The sequence below is a fragment of the Aulonocara sp. 'chitande type north' Nkhata Bay genome, linkage group LG7 (assembly GCF_057382095.1).
Source record: "Aulonocara sp. 'chitande type north' Nkhata Bay isolate Kocher_YH1m ecotype deep benthic linkage group LG7, A_spYH_male_GT1.1, whole genome shotgun sequence".
In the NCBI taxonomy this organism is placed as follows: Eukaryota; Metazoa; Chordata; class Actinopteri; order Cichliformes; family Cichlidae; genus Aulonocara; species Aulonocara sp. 'chitande type north' Nkhata Bay.
The window spans coordinates 68,120,098-68,144,642 of NC_141350.1; the positions used below are offsets into that span (position 1 = coordinate 68,120,098).

At 44.0% G+C, this 24,545-nt stretch overlaps 1 protein-coding gene across 1 annotated transcript in view; it reads left to right on the forward strand.

Annotated features, from left to right (window-relative positions):
* nfatc3b (nuclear factor of activated T cells 3b) overlaps nt 1–24,545 on the forward strand; it is a 29,857-nt gene that overhangs the window by 2,508 nt on the left and 2,804 nt on the right. Inside the window, exons 2-9 of the mRNA XM_086302178.1 lie at nt 10,075–10,753; nt 12,107–12,505; nt 12,589–12,748; nt 17,364–17,563; nt 19,396–19,568; nt 19,742–19,882; nt 19,988–20,043; nt 22,800–23,493. Of these exons, the coding sequence (XP_086158304.1) occupies nt 10,075–10,753; nt 12,107–12,505; nt 12,589–12,748; nt 17,364–17,563; nt 19,396–19,568; nt 19,742–19,882; nt 19,988–20,043; nt 22,800–23,493 (2,502 nt within the window). The remainder of the gene's footprint in view (nt 1–10,074; nt 10,754–12,106; nt 12,506–12,588; nt 12,749–17,363; nt 17,564–19,395; nt 19,569–19,741; nt 19,883–19,987; nt 20,044–22,799; nt 23,494–24,545) is intronic.

A 24,545-nucleotide genomic window follows, 5' to 3' on the forward strand; every position in this document is an offset into this window, starting at 1 on the left:
TTCAGGCCTCATACTCATACCTGTGCAGAAAAGCCTGCGTGACGTGCTGTCGGTACTTCTGAGTTTTATCATCAGCTAAAAGCACCTAACTGGCATTTTTCTGCATTGCAACAAGCTCCAAACCTGCCTTTGTCTCCTTGTCAGTTTCACACTGTCAGCAGGTCAAGTTAGGAGTGATGTTTGTTTTCAGAGGGCTGGGTCTTCAGCTGGCTCAGCTTCTGCCTTCATGCTATAACTTTGATTATCTGCTTGCTGATGTGCTGACGCCGTTTCCTGATCTGAGTGTTTTCTGTGTTTGATGTTTAACCTGCTGGAGGTCCCACCCTCTCGTTTTTCTTTATCAATAGTTCAAGCTTTCTGAAGGTCTAAATTGGCTCTTCAGACACTTTACTAGGAGCCTGTTTCAAAAATACCTGTGTCTTTAGTTAAATCTATGAAAAGTGTCAAAAGAAGAATCCATTCTTAATTAAGGGAAGCAGGAGGAAAGGCTGAGGTATGAAATGTATACAAGAATTGGACTGAAATGGGTCTGATGGAGCGATGGATCCAGATCCAGTATAGATGGAGGAGGTCAGGAGAGAGGTCCAACAGTGAGGCTCCAGCCTGTGAGACACGGTGGAGGCTCGGTCATGGATTCAGCCAGTGCTGTCGGAGATCTTTGTTAAAACTGATGAAAGTCAGATTTGATCCACTGTACAGTAACATCTGTAACATCTGCGTCTCATTTGGATGTTAGGTTTGTTCTTAGTTGACATCACCTGTGCTAAATCCAAAGTGTTTCCACATAATGGCCGATTCTGCTTTTAGAAACAAGCTGCTTTCCTTCTGCTGTGCCAGACGTTTGCTCTTTGTTTGTGTGTCTGTCGTTCAATGTAGTGTCGTTTCTGTTGGCGGAGTGTTTTCCGTATCATAACTGAGGTTAATGATAATATATTAATTAGGGCTGCCACAAACGATTGTTTTGATAGTCGACTAGTCACCGATTATTTTTGCGATTAGTCGACTAATCAGATCATCATCCATTGGACGTACAGCGTACAGCTTATTGCACCAGCAGCATCTGCTCTTATATAACTATCATTAGCTTACAGCTTTAACTGTTTAAGGTATGTTCTAACTAAAAATAAAGACAAGATGATAGTTTATTAATTTTTAATGAAGTTTGCAGATTGTTTCGGTGAAGTTTAATAAACTCCTTGCTATCTAAAATATAACAGGACACCAGAGTAAATTCTCCAGCATCTCACACTTCTGATGATCAGCTGTCTGCTTGAAGTTTATTCAGCTGTGTAAAAACTATAACTTTAATCTCAGCCAAACCGATTTACTCAGGAACAAATAAAATACTAAAAAAAAAGCCAAACAATAACATTTTAAGTTATCTAAGTGACTCATATATCATGTTTAACCTGAGTAGTGAAAGACGGCGGTGGGTTTGAAAACGATTTGCCGGGAGTCCGGTGTTCTCACGGCTCTAGTGACCTAGCCCCCGGCTAGCTATCGAGCTAGTGGGTAACAGACGTCTCCAAAAACGTCGGAGCGCTTTTGAAAATATGTGGTGTCCTGATAAACTGAGCAGATATTTGAGGTTTACACAGCTACATTCTCCCTGAAAATATGTTAAACGTTTATTTTGTGACCCAGAAAGAATAATAAGAGTAACATTAAAACTAACTAGCTGCCGCCATTGTTGGAAACTGCACTGGGCTGCGCTATGAATTCTGGGACACAGCTTCTTCTTCTTCGGGGTTTAACGGCAGCTGACATCCTTGTACATGCTGTGCTGCCATCTTCTGTTTCAGTCCGTTATTACACTCTTAAATCCTGCTACTTATTCCTCTTACAAAGCTTCAAACGACACGTCGACTATTAAATAGGTCATCGACAATTTTGATAGTCGACGTAATCGTGACTAGTCGACTAATCGTGGCAGCCCTAATATTAATAACATATTATTGATTAACCTCGTCTTGTGGACGGAGGTTCTCAGATGTTTGGTCTGTTTTTGGCGTCTTCTTCCTGCTGTTCGATGGCGTTTGCGGTGGACCCTCAGCAGGAGCTTTGGGAGAACACGGGGATCGTTTTTAGCTGAAAGAATTTGGACCATTTTTCACTCTGTGGTTTCTCAGAGTTTGTTTGAAGGAGTATTTTGAGCCAATAATGACTAATGAAGACAAAGCTGTGGTTTGCTCCTGACAAATTTTGTCCTACTATTATATGTAATAACACTTTATTATTTCCCACCAGTCGGTTCTTACTTTGACAGTTTTATATCAGACTGCTGACACAGTAAACTAAAGTAAATCCTTGGACTTGGTGGAATAATCAGTTGTGATTTTGAGCAGATGTGATGTTATTGGCAGCTCATAGGTCATGAAATTAAAGTCTTGTTTGTAGATGGACAGAAAAACAGCGAGCAGCTATTTTTATACTCTTTCATTGGTTCTTTAGTCAAACAGACACTGAAGGAATCGTCTGCACCTCTGAAAAGTTTTCACTGGTTTCTCTTTAATTCTTGACGCTTCTTTCAGCTGTTCTGAATGTCCTGCAGGCTGACTTTGAAAGACTGGCAGATAAGCAGCTTCAGCAGCTCTGATGGATGAATGGATGCATAGACTGTGAGGTGATTAGATGTGCAGATAGATTACGGACAGGTCAGCAGATGGCTACTGCAGATGTGTTCGTTGTCTGCATGCGCTTCAGGCAGCGTGCTGCCGTGCATCACTGCTGGCAGGTTTTACTTCCTGGTTTGCTTGTTTTTTTTTGTTTGTTTTAACCGCTCTGTGACACCCAGCTGCTGGCGGGTATCACCTCCTCCCCCTCTGTCTGCACTCAAACGGGGTAACTGTTGCATCAGATCTCATTTATTTCTACTCAGCGAGTGGAGCTACTGAAGCAGATCACAGTTGGAGCTTTTATGCCTTTTTTGCATACACACTGCAAGGTGTGTGTGTGTGTGGGTGGGTGAAGGGGGGGTATTAATAGTAGTGTTGTAGTATGGCGTGTGTGCAGCTGTGTGAATGCATTTACTCAACTGTTGGAGATAATCTGTCACCATAATTACCTCTGTGCAAGTAGAGTCGGACCGAGACGGCGTTACTGAAAATAGCTGAATAATGCATCACGAATACGCGTCGTCACAGACACTATACAGCAAATGGTAAACAATCAGCAGGCAGACAGGAAGTGGTTCTCCTCTGGAGGTTGTTTGGCTGGTTTGGGATTTCATAAAACTTTTTTAAACCACATTCAGTATCAGTTCCCTTATTGGATCTCATTTTTGGGCATCTAAAAAAGTATAAATAACCACAAATCAGAGCATCAGTGTGTCAGGACCTCTGTGGTCACACAAGATGCTCATTTCCATCTCTCACAGACCTTTGTGGTTTATTGCCAACTTTAATTTGATCAAAAAAATGAAAATATCCCGGATTATACTACAGGGTGGGCCATTTATATGGATACACCGTAATAACATGGGAATGGTTGGTGATATTAAAGTCCTGTTTGTGGCACATTAGTATATGTGAGGGGGCAAACTCCTCAAGGTGGGTGGTGACCATGGTGGGTAGAGATGGGCCGATCCGATATTACGTATTGGTATCGGTCCGATACTGACGTAAATTACTGGATCGGAGAGAAATAAAAAATGTAATCCGATCCATTAAATAGCAAAAAAGCACCTCACAAAACTTGCGACACGGCGTAACTCGGCTCATTACCGTAGCACGTCGGAGCAGTATGCATCACGTGATAGAGCGGCTGTGTGTGTTTGTAGCCTCGCTACCAATCCAGCATTTCATCTCCGAGGAAGTGATCCCAGAGAGAAGTAAAGCAAGTGTGTAAGTTCATCTCTGAATGTTTGTAAAGCTTAACAACAGATATATGGAGCGACTGCCTCTTCTTGCTGCTACTTCAATCATGAAACTGATCAATGATCAGCTGATCGGCTTTTCTCTCTTCTTTGTTTTTGGCCCACTTTGCACCAGAAAGAGGAAACCAGCGGCTGAACAGCAGCACGTTTAAGCTTGATCAGCTGTTGTTAGAATTTATTTAATATTACTTTCTACTCCAGGATCTTTTTCTACGTAGCTGACGCTGGTAACTGTGCAGGGCCGGATCTAGCAAAGTTTAGCCAGGGGGGCCGATAGGGCATTAACTGGGAAAAGGGGGCACAAAGACATACTTTTCTTTCTTATTGTCATTTAAAATGTCGAGCTTTTAATAAATAATTATCTGAATCTTACACCCAAAGTTTTAATCTGATGTAAAATGTATAGAAGTCCATTACTGTATATAGTAACTGTTAAGTCTAATATATATACCCTAGTAAGCTGTAGTACTTTTTCCTTTGGGAAGGTACCATCTGTGCAGTCTGCAGTTCTGTTGAAGAAAGATGTTGAATCTATTTAATTATTCTTGAAAAATAATTTATTTCTGTGCATTAAATTAAAGTTGATTACATCGATTAAGCATCATGAGGTGGGGGGTGGTTCCCTATTATTATTATTATTATTATTATTATTATTTTTTTTTTTTTTTTTTGCTGGGAGTTTGAAACCCTATTAGTTAGGTTGCTTACTCTTTAAAATACCAGAGTAGGGAGGATGGAGCAGGTTTAAGTTTATTAGATTGATCAGTTTTGCTGAACTATGAAATATTTTGGGTGCAGTGTATTTTTTACATACAGGTATAACAGAATAGCTTTAGTGTTGTTGTTTATTTAAACTTGAGTATGAACTTATACCAAATGCAGCAAGATATTAAAAAAACACTATATCAGATTCATATCGGTATCGGCCGATATACCAATTTATGATATCGGTATCGGACATAAAGTGGTATCGCGCCATCTCTAATGGTGGCCATTTAGAAGTCGGCCATCTTGGATACAACTTTTGTTTTTTCAATAGGAAGAGGGCCATGTGACACATCAAACTTATTGGTAATGTCACAAGAAAAACAATGGTGTGCTTGGTTTCAACGTAACTTTATTCTTTCTTTATTTACAAGTTTCTGACCACTTATAAAATGTGTTCAATGTGCTGCACATTGTGTTGGATTGTCAATGCAACCCTCTTCTCCCACTCTTCACACACTGATAGCAACACCGCAGGAGAAATGCCAGCACAGGCATCCAGTATCCGTAGTTTCAGGTGCTGCACATCTCGTATCTTCACACCATAGACAATTGCCTTCAGATGACCCCAAAGATAAAAGTCTAAGGGGGTCAGATCGGGAGACCTTGGGGGCCATTCAACTGGCCCACGACGACCAATCCACTTTCCAGGAAACTGTTCATCTAGGAATGCTCGGACCTGCACCCATAATGTGGTGGTGCACCATCTTGCTGGAAAAACTCAGGGAACGTGCCAGCTTCAGTGCATGAAGAGGGAAACACATCATCATGTAGCAATTTCAAATATCCAGAGGCCTTGAGGTTTCCATTGATGAAGAATGGACCCACTATCGTTGTATCCCATATACCTCACCAAACCATCACTTTTGTTGTTCCAACAGTCTTGGAGGGATCCATCCAATGTGGGTTAGTGTCAGACCAATAGCGCTGGTTTTGTTTGTTAACTTCACCATTCACATAAAAGTTTGCCTCATCACTTAAATGATTTGCAAAGAGCAGTGGTTCCCAAACTGTCAGGGAACTGCAGCGGGGCTAAAAGTACTACATTAAAAAGAAAAACTTGAAAATTTCTGCTTTGAATTAAATATAAAATTGCTGTTAAATGATTGCATTAAAAAAAGTAGCAGAACTACGGTGGCCCCTAGAGACAAGGCACGTGCAAACTCCAAAACACGTGCAAACTCCAAAACACGTGCAAACTCCAAAACACGTGCAAACTCCAAAACACGTGCAAACTCCAAAGCACATGCAAAATCCAAAACACGCGCAAACTCCAAAACACATGCAAAATCCAAAACACAACGGAAGTGCTCCAGGACGCTAGGGGCAGTGTTGAGCTTTTGTTACCTAGTAACTACACAAGCCAGGAAGTACCAATGACCGGATTTGGGGTCTGCAGCCTTAAAGGCCGCATTTTAAGGCCGATTATGTCACAGCGACACGACAAAGACTGTCCCAATTCAAAGGCTGCTCGAAATGCGGCCCTCAAATGCGTCCTTAATTTCCCTGAATTTTAAGGATGGGTCTGTGTAGCCTTCATGGTCCAACATATCCCAGACTTCATAGCGCGGCGGTGGTTTGGATAATTTTGCCGAAAAAAAACGGCGGAAGCGGAGCGGACGAAGAGTAAACTTCCAGAAGTAAGTACTGAATATTATGTCACTTATTTATGCGCAAATGTTTTTATAATGAAGAACATTAAAACATTACTGTTGGCAACATGTCGGGAAAGTTATGTGACATTAGCGACGTTTGTACTAACTTGGTTTTAAAGCCTTCACTTCAAAATATTCGCCGTTCAATAGCTGACTTTAATCTTACAGAGAATGTGATGATTTTATGCGTAATTAAAGTCAGTCATGTCAGTCAGCTGACGGTTCACTCGTTAAGCTGAAAGAAAGATGCTTTAATCACAGCAGTCACACATGTGTCCACTGCACCATCTGGAACTCTTCTTGTTTACACTCGTAATAACACAAACACTAAATCCTGCTTCTCTGTGCTGTTGTGTAGCAGTGTGTACACCTGAGACTGCCACCTGTCTGTCTGTCCTGCACTCTCTCTCCGTTTCTTTCTCTCTGATTGTGGAATAAAAGTATGAACGTGTGTTTATAAGTTACACTTGTGTTTGAATCCTGCAGCTTATCACACATTTGATGTCCATGTGTGACGACTGCAAGTGTCCAGAGTGAGGACAGACTGAGGGACCCACTGCTGCACATCATCTGTGAGGCTTTGCACCCCTGATGATCCACCAGGACAAACTCGGCAGTGTGTGAGGAAGAGGAGGAGGAAGAGCCAGCAGCAGCTGACAGATGGAGAGAATAGACAGACTGTTCCCTGTTTGTGAAGGACTGCTAGGAAAGTTTAAAATAACTAATTGTCTGTCCTGAATCAGTCTTATTAGGTAATGTTCAAATAATTTTATCATTCCAGTGTTTCCAGTGTGGGAGAAAGTACTCAGAGTACTCAGGGCCTTCAAGTTACACACCATGAAAGGCAGCAACAAGTTTAATGTTCAGAAACCTAAAGTCTGTATCAGCAGCAGAATGGAGCTAAAATAAATGTTGGTTTCAGTTCTATGAAGCTTTGAGTATTTTGGATCAGTAGCTGCTGTGTTTGTTGCATCATATTGCTGTAACTGTTTATATGCTTTATATATTCTGAGGTAAGTTGATCTATAGTGTTGCATCATATTCTATAAGGATGTTATGTGTTTGTATACTTTCTGCCCAGTTTGACCCATTTAGCAGACGTCAGCCTGTTTAAGGCTCTGATGTCTATTCTGTGTGACTTACAGCAGTTATGACATGGTCTGATTTTCTCACCCAATAAAGGAATATTTAATACATCAGTCTACTCTTCATTTTATCAGAAACATATATATACTATTATATATTGTACATATATTTATTAGTTTCAGATGTAGCCATTCTTGTATTTTGCTTGTTTACATTATTGTATTTTGCACAACTCTGTTGCTTGTGAAGCTCGCACACAAGAATTTCACTCACATGTGCTGTACCAATGTACCTGCACATGTGATGTGACAATAAAAGTGATTTGATTTGAAACAGCTCACAGCTTGTACATTTTCTTTTTACACATGTATGTAAGCATTTGAGCCAAATTTAGTAATGCCAACATACTGAAGGAACAACATTTGTCTCTTATATATGATACACCTATATATGCACTGTCAATATACATTTTGAACCAGCTGCAGATGTCAGAGTAACAACTGACTGACCCCCACATAAAGTGCGTTACAGTAGTCCACAGGGGAAGAAATAAAAGCATGGATCACGGTTTCAAAGTGCTGCCTAGAAAGAAACGATTTCACTCTTGCCAGTCGCCTTAAATGATAAAAATGGACTGGTCCAACTTAAAACCAAGGGCAGTAACAACAGGTTTAAAATAAACCTCCAGGGGTTCCAAATGAAAAGAAGAGGACTCACAGGGGCCACTGGGTCCAAACACCAACAAATCTGTTTTCTTTTCATTCAAATTTAAAAAGTTTAGAGCCAACCAAGCTTTAATGTCATCTAGGCATGTCAAGAGAGGTTTTATTCAGATGCCATCCTTCTGCTTCAGTGGCAAATAAATTTGGCAGTCATTCCTATATACTTGTCTTTGAGTGAAGATTTAAGGTGGTAAGACATGTAAATAACTGCAACTTGAATCTGTACTGAAGCTCAGTATTTGACAAAGAGTTCATGTTCACTGCTGTAATACCTAATAATGACTAATATAACAACCATAATATTGGCCATATTATATTTACATTACCAAAGTGATATGACTTTAGTCTCATGAACAACATTAGCTAATTGTTATTTACTAGCTAATCTTAAATGACTGTTCAGTACAGAAATGAAGCCCAAAAATCATGTTTTACTGTCCTGTGGTCTCAGCCTCAGATACTTATCAAATCACACAAAGCTCTTGTAGAAACAAACAAACAAATGAAAAAAAATATGTTCTCCTTCATTTCTGTCAAAAAAAGTTGTATGACACGTTTCCAGCTGTTAGTATCATAGTTGCTAGGCAACCTGGGAAGCGCAACGGAGACTAGAGCCCATGTGTTTGCAACAAACTTGCCGTTTATTTTACAAATCGAGCTCAACACTGCCCCTAGCGTCCTGGAGCACTTCCGTTGTGATTTGGAGTTTGCATGTGTTTTGGATTTTGTACGTGTTTTGTATTTTGCATGTGTTTTGAATTTTGCACGTGTTTTGGATTTTGCACGTGTTTTGGATTTTGCACGTGTTTTGGAGTTTGCACGTGTTTTGAATTTTGCACGTGTTTTGAATTTTGCACGTGTTTTGAATTTTGCACGTGTTTTGAATTTTGCACGTGTTTTGGATTTTGCATGTGTTTTGGATTTTGTATGTGTTGAGGAGTTTGCACGTGTTTTGGAGTTTGTACGTGTCTTGGATTTTGTACGTGTTTTGGAGTTTGCATGTGTTTTGGATTTTGTATGTGTTGAGGAGTTTGTGCGTGCTATTTGGAATTTGTAAGTGTTTTGGAGTTTATACATGCTTTGTCTCTAGGGGCCACCGTACAGAACCAATGAAACAAATCAACGAGAGTTTTAAAAAATGACGTTATTCATCACTTTTGTACCTTTTTTTTAACCTGAAATCATGACGCATCTCATCGTTGGTGAGAGAACTGAAATGAAGTTGAAGCTTCAATCAAGCAAATGAACAGAAGATCAAAATGAATCGACAGAGGAGGAGGAAATGCGTCACGGCGGGCTGATGTGGTGATCACAGTTGTGATAATTGGGCTGAAGCAATGTTTTATCACATTCTGTTTTGTTGTAGTGATCTTTACACACGTTGGTTTCTTTTTGCCTTTTTTGGAGGTTTTTATGTCGAATGATGTAATGACAGGAAGTCAGCCTGCATCAAACATGTAAAATACTCAAAGATGTTGAAATTGTGAAACTGTGCAAGAGCAAAATTGAAGCTTAATCATGTTGCTGTTACATCTGTAGCCAAATGACATGACAGTCATTTTTACATTAAATGATAACATATCGACGAGTGTTTTTCAGCCTCAAAGCAGCACCCCGGGGATGTGACTGCACACATAATATCTAAACTCTGAGTAATCTATACGTGCCAAACACTCATTTCCCAGTACGGCCCTCAGAGAAGATATCTAAGTCTTTGCTCTATGAAGGTCACATTCTTGGGATGTGAGGATGGTCTTGTTTTTGAAATCCTGTTAAACTCTGCAGGAAACCCTGTGGACTTCATTTCCTCACCGCTTTCCTGCAGGTTCTCTCCCAGCGACTGATGAATATTACCTGTCAGGTGCAGTCGTCTGCTGCAGGACAGCTACACCATAAAAAGAAAACCACACATTTGCAATGCAAATGATCTCCTGCCTGATTTACATGTTGTTTTCTTTACTCCGCTTCGCAGGTCCAGATCTCGATGTGAGGACGTTTCCTTCCTCCGCGCAGGCTCTGGTCGAGCAGCCCTTCATCCAGGAGCTGCAGAGTTCCCCCTCATGTTTCACCTCAGACCCTCATGTTGGATACCAACTTCAGGGGCCCCAGTACGGTGCCCAGGTGAACCCCAGAGCCTTTGACTGCCCCAGCATTCAGATTACCTCCATAGCACCAAACAACCATTTGGAGCCCGACAGTAGCCAGGATGTTTTGGCAGTGGGCGGGGCAGAGGGGGGTTACAGCGATGCATCCTGGTCCAGAGACCAGCTGTACCTCTCTCTGGAGCCCCGCTACCGGGATCCGGCTCTGTGCCCGAGCCCGTGCAGCAGCCTCTCCTCCAGGAGCTGGATCTCCGACCTCTCCTCTTGTGAGTCTTTCTCGCATACCTACGATGATGTGGAGGGGGAGCTACCTGATGCCGCCCGCCTCGCTATGGGTTCCCCCCTCGGCTCGCCTTTTGGTTCTCCAGGCTGTGGGGGCGGAGCCTTTGGGGTAGAGTTGTGGCAGCAGAAGTACCAGCATCCTTTGGCCTTCAACCCGGCGCTCTCGCCCCATCAGTCACCTCGCCAGTCGCCCCGCCAGTCACCGTGCCACTCTCCTCGCACCAGCGTGACAGACGAGAGTTGGCTCAACCGCCGGCCCACTTCCAGGTAGATATCGCCATGGAGACCAGATGTCTTAATTTGGTTCATTTCAACCATTTCAAGATAAAATCACAACAGGACCCTTAAGTAATCGATACTTTAAAATTAAAAAAATAAACATATTATTATATATTAATAAATAATGAACTCCTAATAATTAACTGAATAGTCAGAGTTGTGATTAAAGGTGTGAATTTTGGGAAGCGCTTGTTTAGCGAGTCAGGGGACGGCTCCAGAGCCGCATGCGGCTCTTTAGTCCTTATAGTGCGGCTCCGCCTGGTTTGGGAAAATAATTTAAAGTATTTAGCTGAAGTGTATTATATTTAAATTAGTTCTTTTTTAACTTGTAGTTCTACATTGGAAGATTATTGTGATATTGACATATAAATATAAAATTATATTTTATTATTTTTTTCATCGCTCAAAATAAGCGTCACACTCGTGGAAGCCGGTGTAGCCGCCGAAACGCCTGCATTTATCGAGACTTTCAGCCCCAGGTAGGCCAATTATGGATCTTTGGATCCACATTATGTCAGCAGCTCCACCGTGAACTTTGTTAAAGACAAACGCCGCTCACGCCCCACAGACGACAGCTTACAGTCCTGTAAAGATGAAAGTGACTTCGTACAGCCCCGACCTGCAGACGCTGTGCACAGAGGTTCAGGAGCAGAAGTCCCGTTGTAAACATATCACGGCAGACCCGACGATGTTTGCATGAACACGCTTTTCACACACGGTTGCTGACGCACACAGCCGGCTGTAGCTTTGCAGCTCACAGCCCGACACACACCAACACAACAGCACAGATGTTAAGGCGGCGAGGCGTGATTGCGGGTGCTGCTCAGGTGCGTCCTCCTCCCCTGCAGCGGCGCTGCAGACCACGCCCCGCCACACAAATTAACCAGGTAAAATACATATTTAGAATTTTGTAAATATTTATTTTTCATTTCTTTAGCAGCAAAGTGCTTTTTTTTTTTTTTTTTTTTAAAAGTCAGGTCAAGGCTCCAAAAGCCCAAAGGCGATACAACAGTTTTCGTTTCTGGATCATTTTAGTTCAGCTTTGCTTTTGTTATATTTCTTTAAGAGTTCAAAATGTGTTAATTACATAAATAAAATGTAATTTTCTCTGTAGCACTTCATGGATTTCATAAGCAGCACACCTTAGTTGTTCACACAAAGGTAAAAACAATATATACAGTGTTATCTTCATTTTAGATGTCAACAAGTATTTGCGGCTCTGTTTTCTTTTGCGTGGAAACCGGCTCCAAATGGCTGTTTGGGTCTTAAAGGTTGTGACCCCTGGCCTAAACACATTCAGATGTGCATGTCTGAGTCGTTGATCCCGCTCTGCTTTCTCAGGCCGTCATCCAGGCCAACCTCCCCCTGTGGTAAGAGACGCCACTCCAGCGCCGACCCTCATGCCCGCTCTCCGTCCCCTCACCACTCACCCAGCCCCACACCAGGCGCCTCCCCACGGGGCAGCGTGACAGATGAAACCTGGGTGGGAAGCCCTGCCGGCGCCCTCGGACCCCTCCTCATGTGCGGATTCCCTGAGCTGGACGTTCCCTCCAAGACTAGGAGGACGTCGGGGAGTCAGTTGGTCCTCCTGGCAGGTCAAGTAGACTCCAGTCTGGAGTCCTTCCAGGATCCTCCCGCAGAAGAGGGGCGGGAACAAGAGGGCCTGGCCGAGCTCTTCCTTCAGGTGCCCTCCCACTTTACCTGGAACAAACCCAAACCCGGAAACGCCCCTCTGTTCAGGTGGGCCTTACAGCATTCAGCAAATAGATTTGGGTGTAGTTCGGTTACTAGCTGATGATCACATCTGTTTTCTCTGCCTTCAGGACCTCATCGCCCCCTCCTTTGGACTGGCCTCTGCCCAGCCAGTATGACCAGTGCGAGCTGAAGGTGGAGGTCCAGCCCAAGTCCTACCACAGGGCGCATTACGAGACGGAGGGCAGCCGCGGATCCATCAAGGCAGCTGCTGGACATCCTATCGTTAAGGTGCGTCCTCACTATCACTTTCATATTAACCTTTTTTGTCACCGAGTTTGTTTAATCTAAGCTTGTTCTCGATTTACTTTAAGGTGAGTTACCTTGGCACTGACTTAATATGTGAGATTCAAGGGTATTATAGAAATAAACTGAAATGATATTGGAGTCTTTAAACTAATAAACAATAGAATAAGGACGCTCGGGGCACTGGTGCAAAAGTTTACTGAGGCAAACTACAGTGAGAACAGCCACTAAGGCTATTACCAGCTGAAATGAAAGTAAGAGCTTTCAGTGTTGGTGTGATAGAAGAGGGTGCATGTGATGGGTCAACATTAAAATAAAAACTGGATGCATTTTCACTGTTCTCACCACAGCCATGTTGTTAGTCAGACAATGCCATTAAAATGCTCCAAAAGGCTTCAACAGCACAAACATATCCCGCCTAACAGACAGCTAGCAGCTACAGCGGTCTGGGGTCGTTTTCTCTCTGTTTTGACCTCCCGTCCACACTGAGACGCCGTTTTCAGTCAAGGAAAACGCAGCGTTTTGAAAACGCTCTCCAAAGCGGATATATTTGAATTCAGTTTTTGCGTCGCAGTGTGGACAGCGAACCCAGAGCCTTTTTGAAAACGATGACACATTGTAGTCATGTGATGCAGTCATGTGACCAATTAAACTAAGATAGCGGGGGTATTATACAGCAGTTGTTTTGTTTGACAGCCCTGTTAAGGATTAATATCAGTCTGTACGCGCTTCAGAGAGCTTTTCTTCAAATTCTTTATTTCTCACTCACTTTTGCAACTTTGTACTGTTGTGTTACTCGCAGCAACAACTCCACCTCATTGTGAGTCCATTTAAAAAACTCTGTGCTTTTCCTCGACATTTTGCCGCGACGTTTCAAAGAGCCGGAAATTAAATAAGCTGCAGACTGAAATGAGGCAGGCCAAATCTTCTTGCGTTTTGCGCTTGCACAGTACTGAAACGTAAGCGTTTTCGGCCATTTCAATGTGGACGCACAACTCTGGGAAAACGACGGAAAATGCTTGTGTGGACGCGGAGCGTTTTCAGACGAAAACGCAGTTTTCAAATCTATCCGGGCCAGTGTGGACGTTGCCTGTGTCACCATCCACCTGTCAGAGGCCACGCCCCTAATAATGCAAATTTTAAGGCTTCACACAGTTTAAACAGGTGAGTCGTTATGAAGGGTGAAATTATCTTTAAAGACCAAAACACCTTTTCCCCCTGTTTCATGCTATAAACGTGTTTAATACTGCTGTAACAATTTAACATGGGAGTCTATGGGGACGCCTCTAGTGGCCATTAGAGGAACTGCAGCTTTGACTTCGTTTTTTGTTTAGGCTGTGGTAAGTTTAGGTTTCTGAAAATGAAAACAGTTCAGGTAGATGAAAACAAGCTTCTGTGCCTGCTCGTTCAGTTTTTGGTACTCTTCAAACAGTTAAGTGTGAGTCTGTGGCATAAATAATAATTTTAATAAAAAGCTGAAAGCACCGAGCCTGTGGTGACCCACGGGAGATGAAATCACAGGTCGACTGAGGTTGCGTGCTTTGCCGATGTGTCGAGTGAGCGGCCCCGCGGAGCCTGTGGATCAGACAACAGAGGCGGCCTGAGACAAGTAAAGCCTCCATCAAGGCCTCGCATGTAACGGACACCAGCAGGGCTATTCTGGGTGGCACATTCTCAGGCCGCCGCCAAGGCTAGAAAAGCTTCCTGCTGCAAGACGTGCTAAAACTCGCAGCGTTTACTGTCGAGAAAAGGGACAACAGGTCACACAGGAAGCAGATAATCACACTCAGGGCTGCTGTTTAATTTGTGAAATCTACAAAGGACGACAGAGCTAGGGCTGTTCTTCAAATTCTCTTTGTCTATTTTTCCTCTCATCTTTCTTAAGAGGAATGAGGGTAGAAACTGAATGGTACAGTGACCCCTATCTTTATGATAAAGCAAATACTTAACAAGACAATATTAAAAGTTAAAAGTCTTTATAAAAGGATAAGGCAGCTCACTATGCAGATGATTTCTTAACTGCAGGTCTGTAAATGTCACGATCAGTCGGGCCGTTTTCATTTTTTCATTTCCTCGTCCTCCAAGAGATCCCAGCATTTCCCAGGATCCCTTTCCCGGTTTTTAAACCTGTTCCAGTTTAAATGCTGAATCATATGCAATCAATCATCATCAGAACTTTTCATGGCGAGACCTTTTATTGGGAAAGGATCTGCATTTCGACCTGTAATTACAGTAGGTCTAATAAACGAGTCGTATTCTCAGTTACATGTCAGAGTCAAAACAAGAGAAAGGACCGCACTACTGTGGGCTACACCCAGGTGCCCCACCACATCCACCTGTTTTTGTTTCATTTATTTATGTTTAACTGTCAAGACAGTTGTTTTTATTTACAAGTTTATTTGAAGCAGTCGCTAATTTGGTGACTTTTGTTATAAGTCTGTAGCGCTCGTCCTGTTAAAACAGTTTCTAGTGTTTGCTTTCATTTATGGTTATGACACAGGCTTTTTGTTTGGACTTTTTATATAACAATTGGAGGTATAAATGTAAGCCAGGCTCGCCTGTCCAAAGGTCAAAAACACACATAACACCTCAATCAATCAATCAATCAAGGCTTTATTCGCCTCGTGCAGGTTGCCCTGCAGTGCCCTCTAATACTCGCTAAGAAGGAAATTTGCAAGAGATTAAAATAGTAACTGTTAGATTTCTCTTTCAGTTCTCCTTCTTTTCCTTCTGCTAATGTGACCACAGTCGTTTTCTCTCCGTCTCAAACATGCTTCATGTGTTCACTCCAGCTTTATTTGTGGCCGGGAGCTTTTCAGTTCAGATATCACTTTTGCTTTGCGATAACCTTTTTAATATCAACACCCTTCCTGAGGACGTGTGACACCAATGATCAAGGCCACTTACAGCTGAACATGCACATAATGCTGCCTCCTCCGTGTTCGGAGGATATTGTCATCAGGCCTCTCCTCCTCTGTAAGTTATTCCTGGTTTCATCTGTCCAGATGTTTTTGTGTTGTTGTTTTTCTACCTTTCAAGACAAATATCACAAATTGCTTTGCAACAAAATGCTAAAAAACAAATGCTTTGTCTCCTTTAGCTCTCAGCCTTGACGCACAGGCCCTGATCACATGACCTTAGGTCACGATGTAAATGGCCTGTATTTATATAGCGCTTTACTCGTCCCTAAGGACCCCAAAGTGCTTTACATATCCAGTCACACACACATGCACACACTGGTGATGGCAGCTACATTGTAGCCACAGCCACCCTGGGGCGCACTGACAGAGGCGAGGCTGCCGGACACTGGCGCCACCGGGCCCTCTGACCACCACCAGTAGGCAACGGGTGAAGCGTCTTGCCCAAGGACACAACGACCGAGACTGTCCAAGCCGGGGCTCAAACCGGCAACCTTCCGATTACAAGGCGAACTCCTAACTCTTGAGCCACGATCGCCCCAGTACGTTGGTAGTTAACTACTCTCTGATGTAGAACAAATCAATCAAATCTTCCAGAAAATGTGGCAAGAGGACCAAGAGTTCCCATTACCCTTGGACACAAACAGACTTCTTTGTTTTTTCAATCGAGAAAACTCTCAGCGATCTAAGTTTTAGTAGAATCTAAGCAAGATCTGTAACATCCTGGGGCTTTACAGGATGTCATCAGCATAGAAGTGACGAGAACCTCGAGAGGAGAACCTCTCCAAAGCAGAGCCTGATACACCCACCCAGTATCTCCACCTGTCGAGCATAATGTGATGGTCACCAGTGTCACAGGTAGAGCTCAGGTCCAACATTAGCAGGAGTAACTGGAAGCTCTCGAAACTTTACAAAACCAGAAAGAGGTTTTTGAACAAAGATGCAGGCAGATGTTTCCAGTTCAGTAAAGAAATGGATACAAATCTTTCCAAAATAACAGCCGAGCTGGAGAAAGAACAGCTGGCAGGCAGGAAGATGCTGAAGGAGAAAAAACATTTCTCCCATTACAGGAAATTTCCAAATAATGTCCTGGGATTAGTTCCTCTCTGAAACCAGTTAACCAGCCTAGTGATGGCCTCCCTCACTTCATCTCTTTGGACCTCATGCTGAGAGTGAACGGCTAACACATGGAATCACCTCCAAGTCTTTTATCTGCTTAAGTTCTCCTGGATATTATTTGGATAATATTTAGGAAGTAGGCTTCACCAGACCATGAAACTTACTTCTGAGCCTCTGAAAATGGGCCTCCGTATAAAAGCGACGGTACTTCCTAAACAGCTGATGCAGGACTTTTGTTTGGTGGTAAAAATGCATCATTGTCCAAAAACCATCAAACCATTTCTTTAAATAAAGGTCTGACCACTTGCGTCTATCCCTCAGGTGGCCTTCATGCTAAACTACACATCTGTGTTTTTCCCCATGGAAAAATTCCCTGCACTGATCCAGCCAGCACAAAATGAATCATTGTAAAACTGTACTGTGAGATATCACATGTCGGCTTCACATCCAACAGTTTAAAGTAATTTGGAGTCCAGAGCGTGACGTTTCAGGTTGCAGTGGTGTCAAGGTGTTCGTCAGGATGAGCAGCTGCTTATCAGCTCGTCTTTCTTCCTTTCCTGTAGTTGCACGGATGCAGCGAGCAGCGGGTCGGTCTGGTGCTGTTCATCGGCACCGCGGACGACCGATACATTCGTCCTCACCCCTTCTACCAGGTCCACCGAGTGACGGGGAAGACGGTCACCACCATGTGTCAGGAGAAAACTATGGATTCCATCAAAGTGCTGGAGATCCCTCTGCTTCCAGAGAACGACATGTCTGCCAGGTAACGATCACGAACCCTATAAGCCATGCACCGTCACTCAGGTGCTCCTCATATTGTTTCAGCACAGAGAAGAGCTTCGAATGTCCTTCAAGGAGCCTGAAGAAAGACGATCAAATCAAATATTGACTTTTAAACTTGCTGCTTCTCCATGTATATTTCTGATTTTTTCCTAACAACGTGTAAAGAACGGGCGGGTGTTGTTACGTTCCCCTGAGGGGTCTAGGCGGTTAGGGGGAAGTAACAAAAAGTGTCCGGGTCAGAAAAAGGAGTCAAGGAGGCAAAAGGGTTAAATTAAAGAGTTTTATTAAAGTAGCTCAGCTAAAAGAGACGGATAAGCCGCTATCACCATTTAAGGAAACAAACTTTCCACCTACCAGACACCATAGCAACGGTTAGGCATCGCCTGTGGAAGCTGCCAACCCCATCTCAATGGGTTCAAAATACTGACTGAGGGTGGCCCCAGACCTTCAAAACAATGTCCCATGTGATAGCCAGGGCTTTTTTTGAGCCTCACATGTGGAGCAGGCAGTCAGAAGACCTTACTGGAACAGTTTTCAGGTGTTTCTTCAGGACAGGGGTACAGGCAAGTTTGTTAGCAAGGGGTGCAGGTCTGAGTGGTGGTTCTACACACGATCTGTCCCCCTGCAAGTCATTTTGAGGACCCGAGAAATGGTCAACCAGCGGCAGCTTAGGGTTAGTTGACCTCTTACACTGACTACATGACACTACTAAGCAATTATGGTGTCTCAATACTTTTGCACAGCATATCAAACCATTTACATACAGCTGCTAATTATACTTAATGCTCAGCTACCCACACCCTGGGTAGCTGAGTCTTTATCACGTTCCCAATGATATCGATCTTCACACCAGCCTCGCTGCCAGAAAACCTTTCATGTTACTGTTTTTTCTTCATCTGAGCAACAAAACACGGTAACAATTTCCCCAAAAATGATCGAAATGATCCCAAAACTGGAGAGAGCAATTTTACTTTGAACACAAAGACGGAAACACTCAGGACGTTTGTTCTGAAGGTGTTTCGTGACTGAGGCATCTACGAGGTTTCGAGCCCTCCTTTTAGAGGAGGGGAAATTACAAAGATCAGCTGTTTGTGACAGGAAATAACATCGATAAGAACTCAGCATGGTTTTAAAAACATACAAATACACGGCCGCTGTCTCTTTAGGCTTAACGAAGGTCAGGAAGCCAGATTAGAAAGCGCAGCAAAAAATAAAGAGCTGTGGTACAGAGTCTAGACACACTGTAGAGGAGGCAGGAAGCATGTAAATAATGTCACCGTAATCTCAAACATTTAAAGAAGGAAGCATGTACATAAGTCGATAACGTTAGTCTGCTGCTTGTTTGCAGGCAGCGTGAGTGAGCTTTAAGTGGTCATGGCCACAGGATGGCTTTGCTGTGAGCTCAATTATTCAGTAACTAGTAGTAGTACTAGCCATATATGGTGGTGTTGGGTTAGAGCTGTGAATAAGGACCTTGTGTTCACAAAACGGTTTGTACAGATCCTTGAGGCCTTTTGTTCTCGCGTCAGCAACTTTCAGCCACGCTGTGGTTTTCAGGCACGTCAGGCTCATTTAACAAAACTCTAATAAGCGGAGGTGTTTGTAGTCAGATGGGTCGCTCCTCTGTGGATCTTGTTTCACCAGTTTCTCGCTCCCACACTTCAGCTTCATACCTTGCACAGTCTTCTCTGCAGCTGGCAGGAATGTGGACCTGAACCACAGTGCACACTGCGCGAGCTCTGGTCCACGTGTGGACAGGTAGTTAGCAGTTGAGACGATGCGTTCTGATAAACGGTGCCTTTTTTCTCGTAGCATCGACTGCGCCGGCATCCTGAAGCTGCGTAACGCCGACATCGAGCTGAAGAAAGGAGAGACGGACATCGGGCGGAAGAACACGAGGGTGCGGGTGGTGTTCAGGGTCGCCATCCCTCAGCCGGACGGCCAGATTCTGTGGCTGCAGACGGCGTCGATTCCCGTGGAGTGCTGTGAGTCTCGCAAACAGGAAGCTTGTGTTCCTTTAAAGCACGATCGTAGAAGAAGACGCAGAGGCAAAAATATACTGCATGTTTGTTAATGCTCGAGTTACCTTCTCCGTTCTGTTTCCTCTGCAGCACAGAGATCTGTAATAAAGTCCTAAAATAAACCTGTTGCTTTTCAGCCCAGCGCTCAGGTCAGGAGCTCCCTCAGGTGGACAGCTTCAGTCCAGCCAGCGGCTCCGTGGAGGGAGGACAGGAGCTGCTCATCAGCGGACCCAACATTTCCGCTCAGTCCAGGGTTGTTTTCATGGAGAGAGGGCCCGGTAAGATCGCCTTATTAATTTACTGCAACTTTAATAAGGTTACATAAACTTCTGTGAGCCTGATGATTTGTCTGAAGGTCTAACTCGTGTGTTTTGTCCCCTCAGATGGAAGATCGCTGTGGGAAACCGATGCCAGAGTCGTGCCTGAAAAATGCAGCGGAGTAAGTACGAGGAGTGATGGTGATGCAGCACACAGACGGAGAAAGAGTGAACGATTTAAGAATCCAAAACTTTTTGTTCTCCCTCGAGAATGAGCTCCAACTCGAGCAGCTGTTGCAGTAAATCACTGCAAACGCTCATCGAGGCAGCGTCGGCATCTTTGAGACACGGGAAAACCAAAAAGTTTACATTTATTTCTTTTTTTCCTCAAACAGAAACTGAACTCTTCATGTTTCAGTTCAGTTACCATCCTGACTTCCAGCGATGATAAAAAACAAAGTGACTGGGTTCTCACAACAAAGTTCTTGTTCTGACTTGTGCTGTAAATCAAGCGCACCCTCCCATATACAGCTGTACTCTGAAGGCTCAAGTTCACTCTGAGTTTGTTCAGCTGGATCTGAGATCGGGACGGATGAGCAACGTTTCGACAGGAAGGATCAGTAATGTTTGCAGATGTCTGAGCGTCTCTCGCTCAGTCAGCTTTAGGCAGAGCTCAGCTCAAATGTTTGTTGGCTCCAATCAATCAGTCCAATTTTATTTGTCAAAAGTCCTTGACATAGAGCAGGAGGTATTTACTAATTGGGAAGTTGGTGGTTTGATCCCGTCTGCACGGTGAGATGCTAACCCCAAGTTGCTCTCCGATGCGTCCACTGGAGTGACTGTTAGAAGCACAGAAGAACATGAGTGTATGAGTCAGTGAACGATATGGGCTCAAATTGTGGTCATAAATATTTTGTACTTGTAAATCAGGATTTGTAAGTGTAAAAAGAATTTGTGTGTGTGTAAAACAGATTTGTGTGTGGACTCAGCCAAAAAATACGTGAGAAACTCTGCACTCAAGTTTCAAGTTACAAGTACGAATTTTGACCCCATTTTTCTTCCTTTCATCTGATTGGCCAATGTCATGTCAATCACAAATTTAACTATCCAATCAGAGAACAGATGGGTTTGGCTATTGGAGGGGTGCTTTATGGAGCTTCAGGTCTTTGAAGGGAATAAATGGCCTTTTACATGCCAGTGCCAGTGTTGTGGAAATGACAGTCTTCTCCAGTGGGGATACTTACAAAGCTTTCTTCGTTATGAATTAGCATACATGTTTTTATTGAACATTTGAAGAACTAGCCAAAAAAACAAAAACTCTTCAAAAAAAACAGGTAGAGCTGCTGCAAAAACCCACAGAGCCCAGCAGCCAGCAACAAATTCTGGATCCTTGGCTTTTAGTTAGCGGTTAGCATTAGCAGCACATCCTGCTCTGATGTGAAAGGACTTTTATGCTGCGCACTGTGACTCACAGCAATGGTCCCGGGTCAGCCCTGACTTTGTGTTAAACTAATCCTAAAGTAATAATGTTATTTCTAACCACTGATATAGCACAACTTTATCCTTTCAACAGCTTCTGAACGTTAGGGGACCGAGCTGCTATCAGATATTTATACAGTTTGAAGCTGGAGGATCTCTATATAAATATCCGAAGAAGAAGAACCAAGAACACGACTGTAACGCGCTACGCTGCAACGGACCGAGATCTTCAAGAACACATGTTCAGGCGTGTTTCAAGTTTCCAGTGAACGTGTGAATGAGTCAGAGGCGGCTCTTTGGCATCAACTCGACGGACGTGTGTGAACACGCATCGTTAATTAACCATTAGCCAGAACAATCAAGATGGGTCTTCCAGCATGGCGGTGACCCAAAACTAAGGCAACAGAGAGCAGCTGAAGACGGGTCCTGGAGTGGCCTGGCCAGCCTCCAGACCTCCACAGAAAATCTGTGGAGGGAGGTGAAGTGGCAGCCAAGAGAGCTTCAGAGTTTCTGTAAAGAGCAGCAGACCAACATCTGAGACGAGTACAAACCTGGTGACCAACTACAAGAAACCTCTGTTTGTGGCACTAATGACTGAATTAGATTTGACCTCTGCTGCTTAATAAGGACAAAAGTCTTTCTAAGTTAAATATGTGATAAATGGTGTTGCAAGCATAATTAAAATCAGTGAAAGCAGTCAGGCGTCTGCAACCTCCCGAGGTTTTACAGCGAGGTGTGTCACTGTGGAGATGCCGTCTTTCTTCTACACTCAGACTGATGCTTACTGAAAACAGCTCGACCTCAGGATGAAGAAACTTTTGCCCGGAGTACTTTTGCTTCATAGCAGCACGGTACTGCGATCTTAGTTTTATTGCAGGATCCTGCTCAGTTGTGTTGGTGCGTTGATCTTCGTCAGTGCATGCAGCGACGTGCTTTTGTTGCTTCTCGGTGTCCGAGTGTGATTTCAGCTGTAATGTTTCTTTGTTTGCCTCCTGATGTCCGGCTGCACAGTGAGCGGAGGGAAAATATTTGGGTCTAATATTTGTAGTCTCCCCTCGGGCCCTGAAGTGTCGAGCTCACAGAATTTTGCTCAGGTTTTTTTTCTGAGCATTTGAACGTCTCTTAAGATGGGGACCAAGATTCCCTTTATAGGAAGTGGAAAGAGGAAGTTACAAGCTGAAACCTCCAGCGTTACCACGATAAATTTCAGACATTCATATAAATACTGTTTCCCCTTTTTCGTAGTGCCATGAAGCCTTCTTGCTGAAGCTCCTCCTCCTTCCTTTTAAGTGCGTTTTGCTGACGCGCTCAGAGCCTCCGTGTGGCTGCAGATCAGAGTGCAGCGCATGTGTTAAACCACATCATTTAGGTCCAAACGCCCAAAATACAAAATGCATTAGTATGTAAAGCAGAAAAGCAACAAATGCTCATGTTTTATAAACGTGTGTGTGTGTTCCAGTCCAGCATTGTGGTGGAGGTTCCTGTGTACAATAAGAAGGCGACGTCGCCGGTCCAGGTCCAGTTCTACGTCACTAACGGGAAGAGAAGGAAAAGTGTGACGCAGAGCTTCACCTACCTGCCTGGAGTCAGACACCACGGTCCTCCCGCTGTCGCCACAGTCAAGCAGGAACGCTGGGAGCCAGATCGCATCTCCCAGAATCCACCTGGCTTCAGCTTGACGGCCTCGCGCAACGGCACGCTCAGTCCTGACGTGGCGTACTATGGTTCCTGTGACCTCCTGGTGCAGTGTGGTCCCCAAAGCAACCCCCATCTCCACCATCCTCACTCCTCTGCTCCTCTTCAGACCCCTTTAATGTATCCTCAGACGTCCTTGGTCCCGCTCCAAGTCTCCTTGCCTTCGCAGACCACCTTGATTCCCCTTCAGACCTCCGTCATGGCTCCTCAGATCACCACGATTCCTCCTCCAGCCTCTTCTGTCCCACTTCAGACCTTCTCCGTCCCTCCACACTCCTCCCCTGGTGGATCTCAGAGGGACCTGTCTCTGAGTCCCAGGAGTACCTTTGTGACACCCGCCAACCCCCAGAAGGACTCTGTGCTGGCCGGGCCGGGGGAGGCGCTCATCATCAAGCAGGAGCCGGAGGAGCAGCCGCCTCTGGGATCTTTAGGCCTCCAGGAGATCACGCTGGATGATGGTAGGAAGCTGGATGTTGACCCAGATTTACTCTTGATAAAAACAAAAAAGCTTCTTCCTGTTTTTTCACAATAATATACATTTATATTTATCAACATAATATACAGATGTGAGGTCAAAGTAATTTTAATCATTTTAAATTACGGAAGTGACAGCTGTGCGATAGGACCAAAATCTCATATCCCGATATAAGACATTTATCGTCCTGACAGCGATATAAATCACAAAAAGGTAACATTGTATGTAAATTCTGTGAATCTTGGGCAGCTCGACTTGCGTGAAGTGTTTCCAGCTGCGCGTCCTTTACCTGGAGTCCAGTGTTTTAACCGATGCATGAAACGATACCTCCAAAGGTTGATTCTGTTTATCTGGACGTAGCGTTTTGTGGAAGAAATGTTTCGTCATCATCAGGTGACGTCTTCAGTCTCAGCTGACTGCAGGTTTCAATCTTATAACCAGTACGTTTGCATAATGACTGAAACCAGCCCACTGAAGGAACAATGGGCTGGGAGGTCAGTTCCTTCATCTTAATTATGCAAATTCTCATGAACATTGATCAACAACCACTGATGTCCATGAGTCCCATTCACAGAGAGGTGGGCAATGGCTGCAATCACAGCATTGTAAGATGGTGACAGATGTACCCTTAGGCCCCCTCCTCGATTCAGAGACGGTCTTTCCCTTTTCACGTAAATGGCCTCCTTGACTCCGCCCTCAAACCAGCGTTCCTCCCTGTCCAGGATGTTACATCCTCATCATTGAAAGAGTGTCCACTGGCCTGTAGGTGTGAATAGACTGCAGAGTCCAGGCCTGACGAGTTATTCGTGACACAGTCATCTCAGGCACAGAAGCTCCACCTACTTGCTATTTTTTAAGGGGCAGCCAATTTGCTTAAAGGAGGAGGAGCTAAAACTGCTTGTTTCTGATTGAACTGAGGGGCTGCACAAAGACTCATTATGAGATAAAGAAGGATTATTGTGAACTCTGAATGATGCAAAGCTGCCGTGGTGGAGTCAAAGTATCAAAGCATGAGCAGCGTTCGTCTTTTTACCT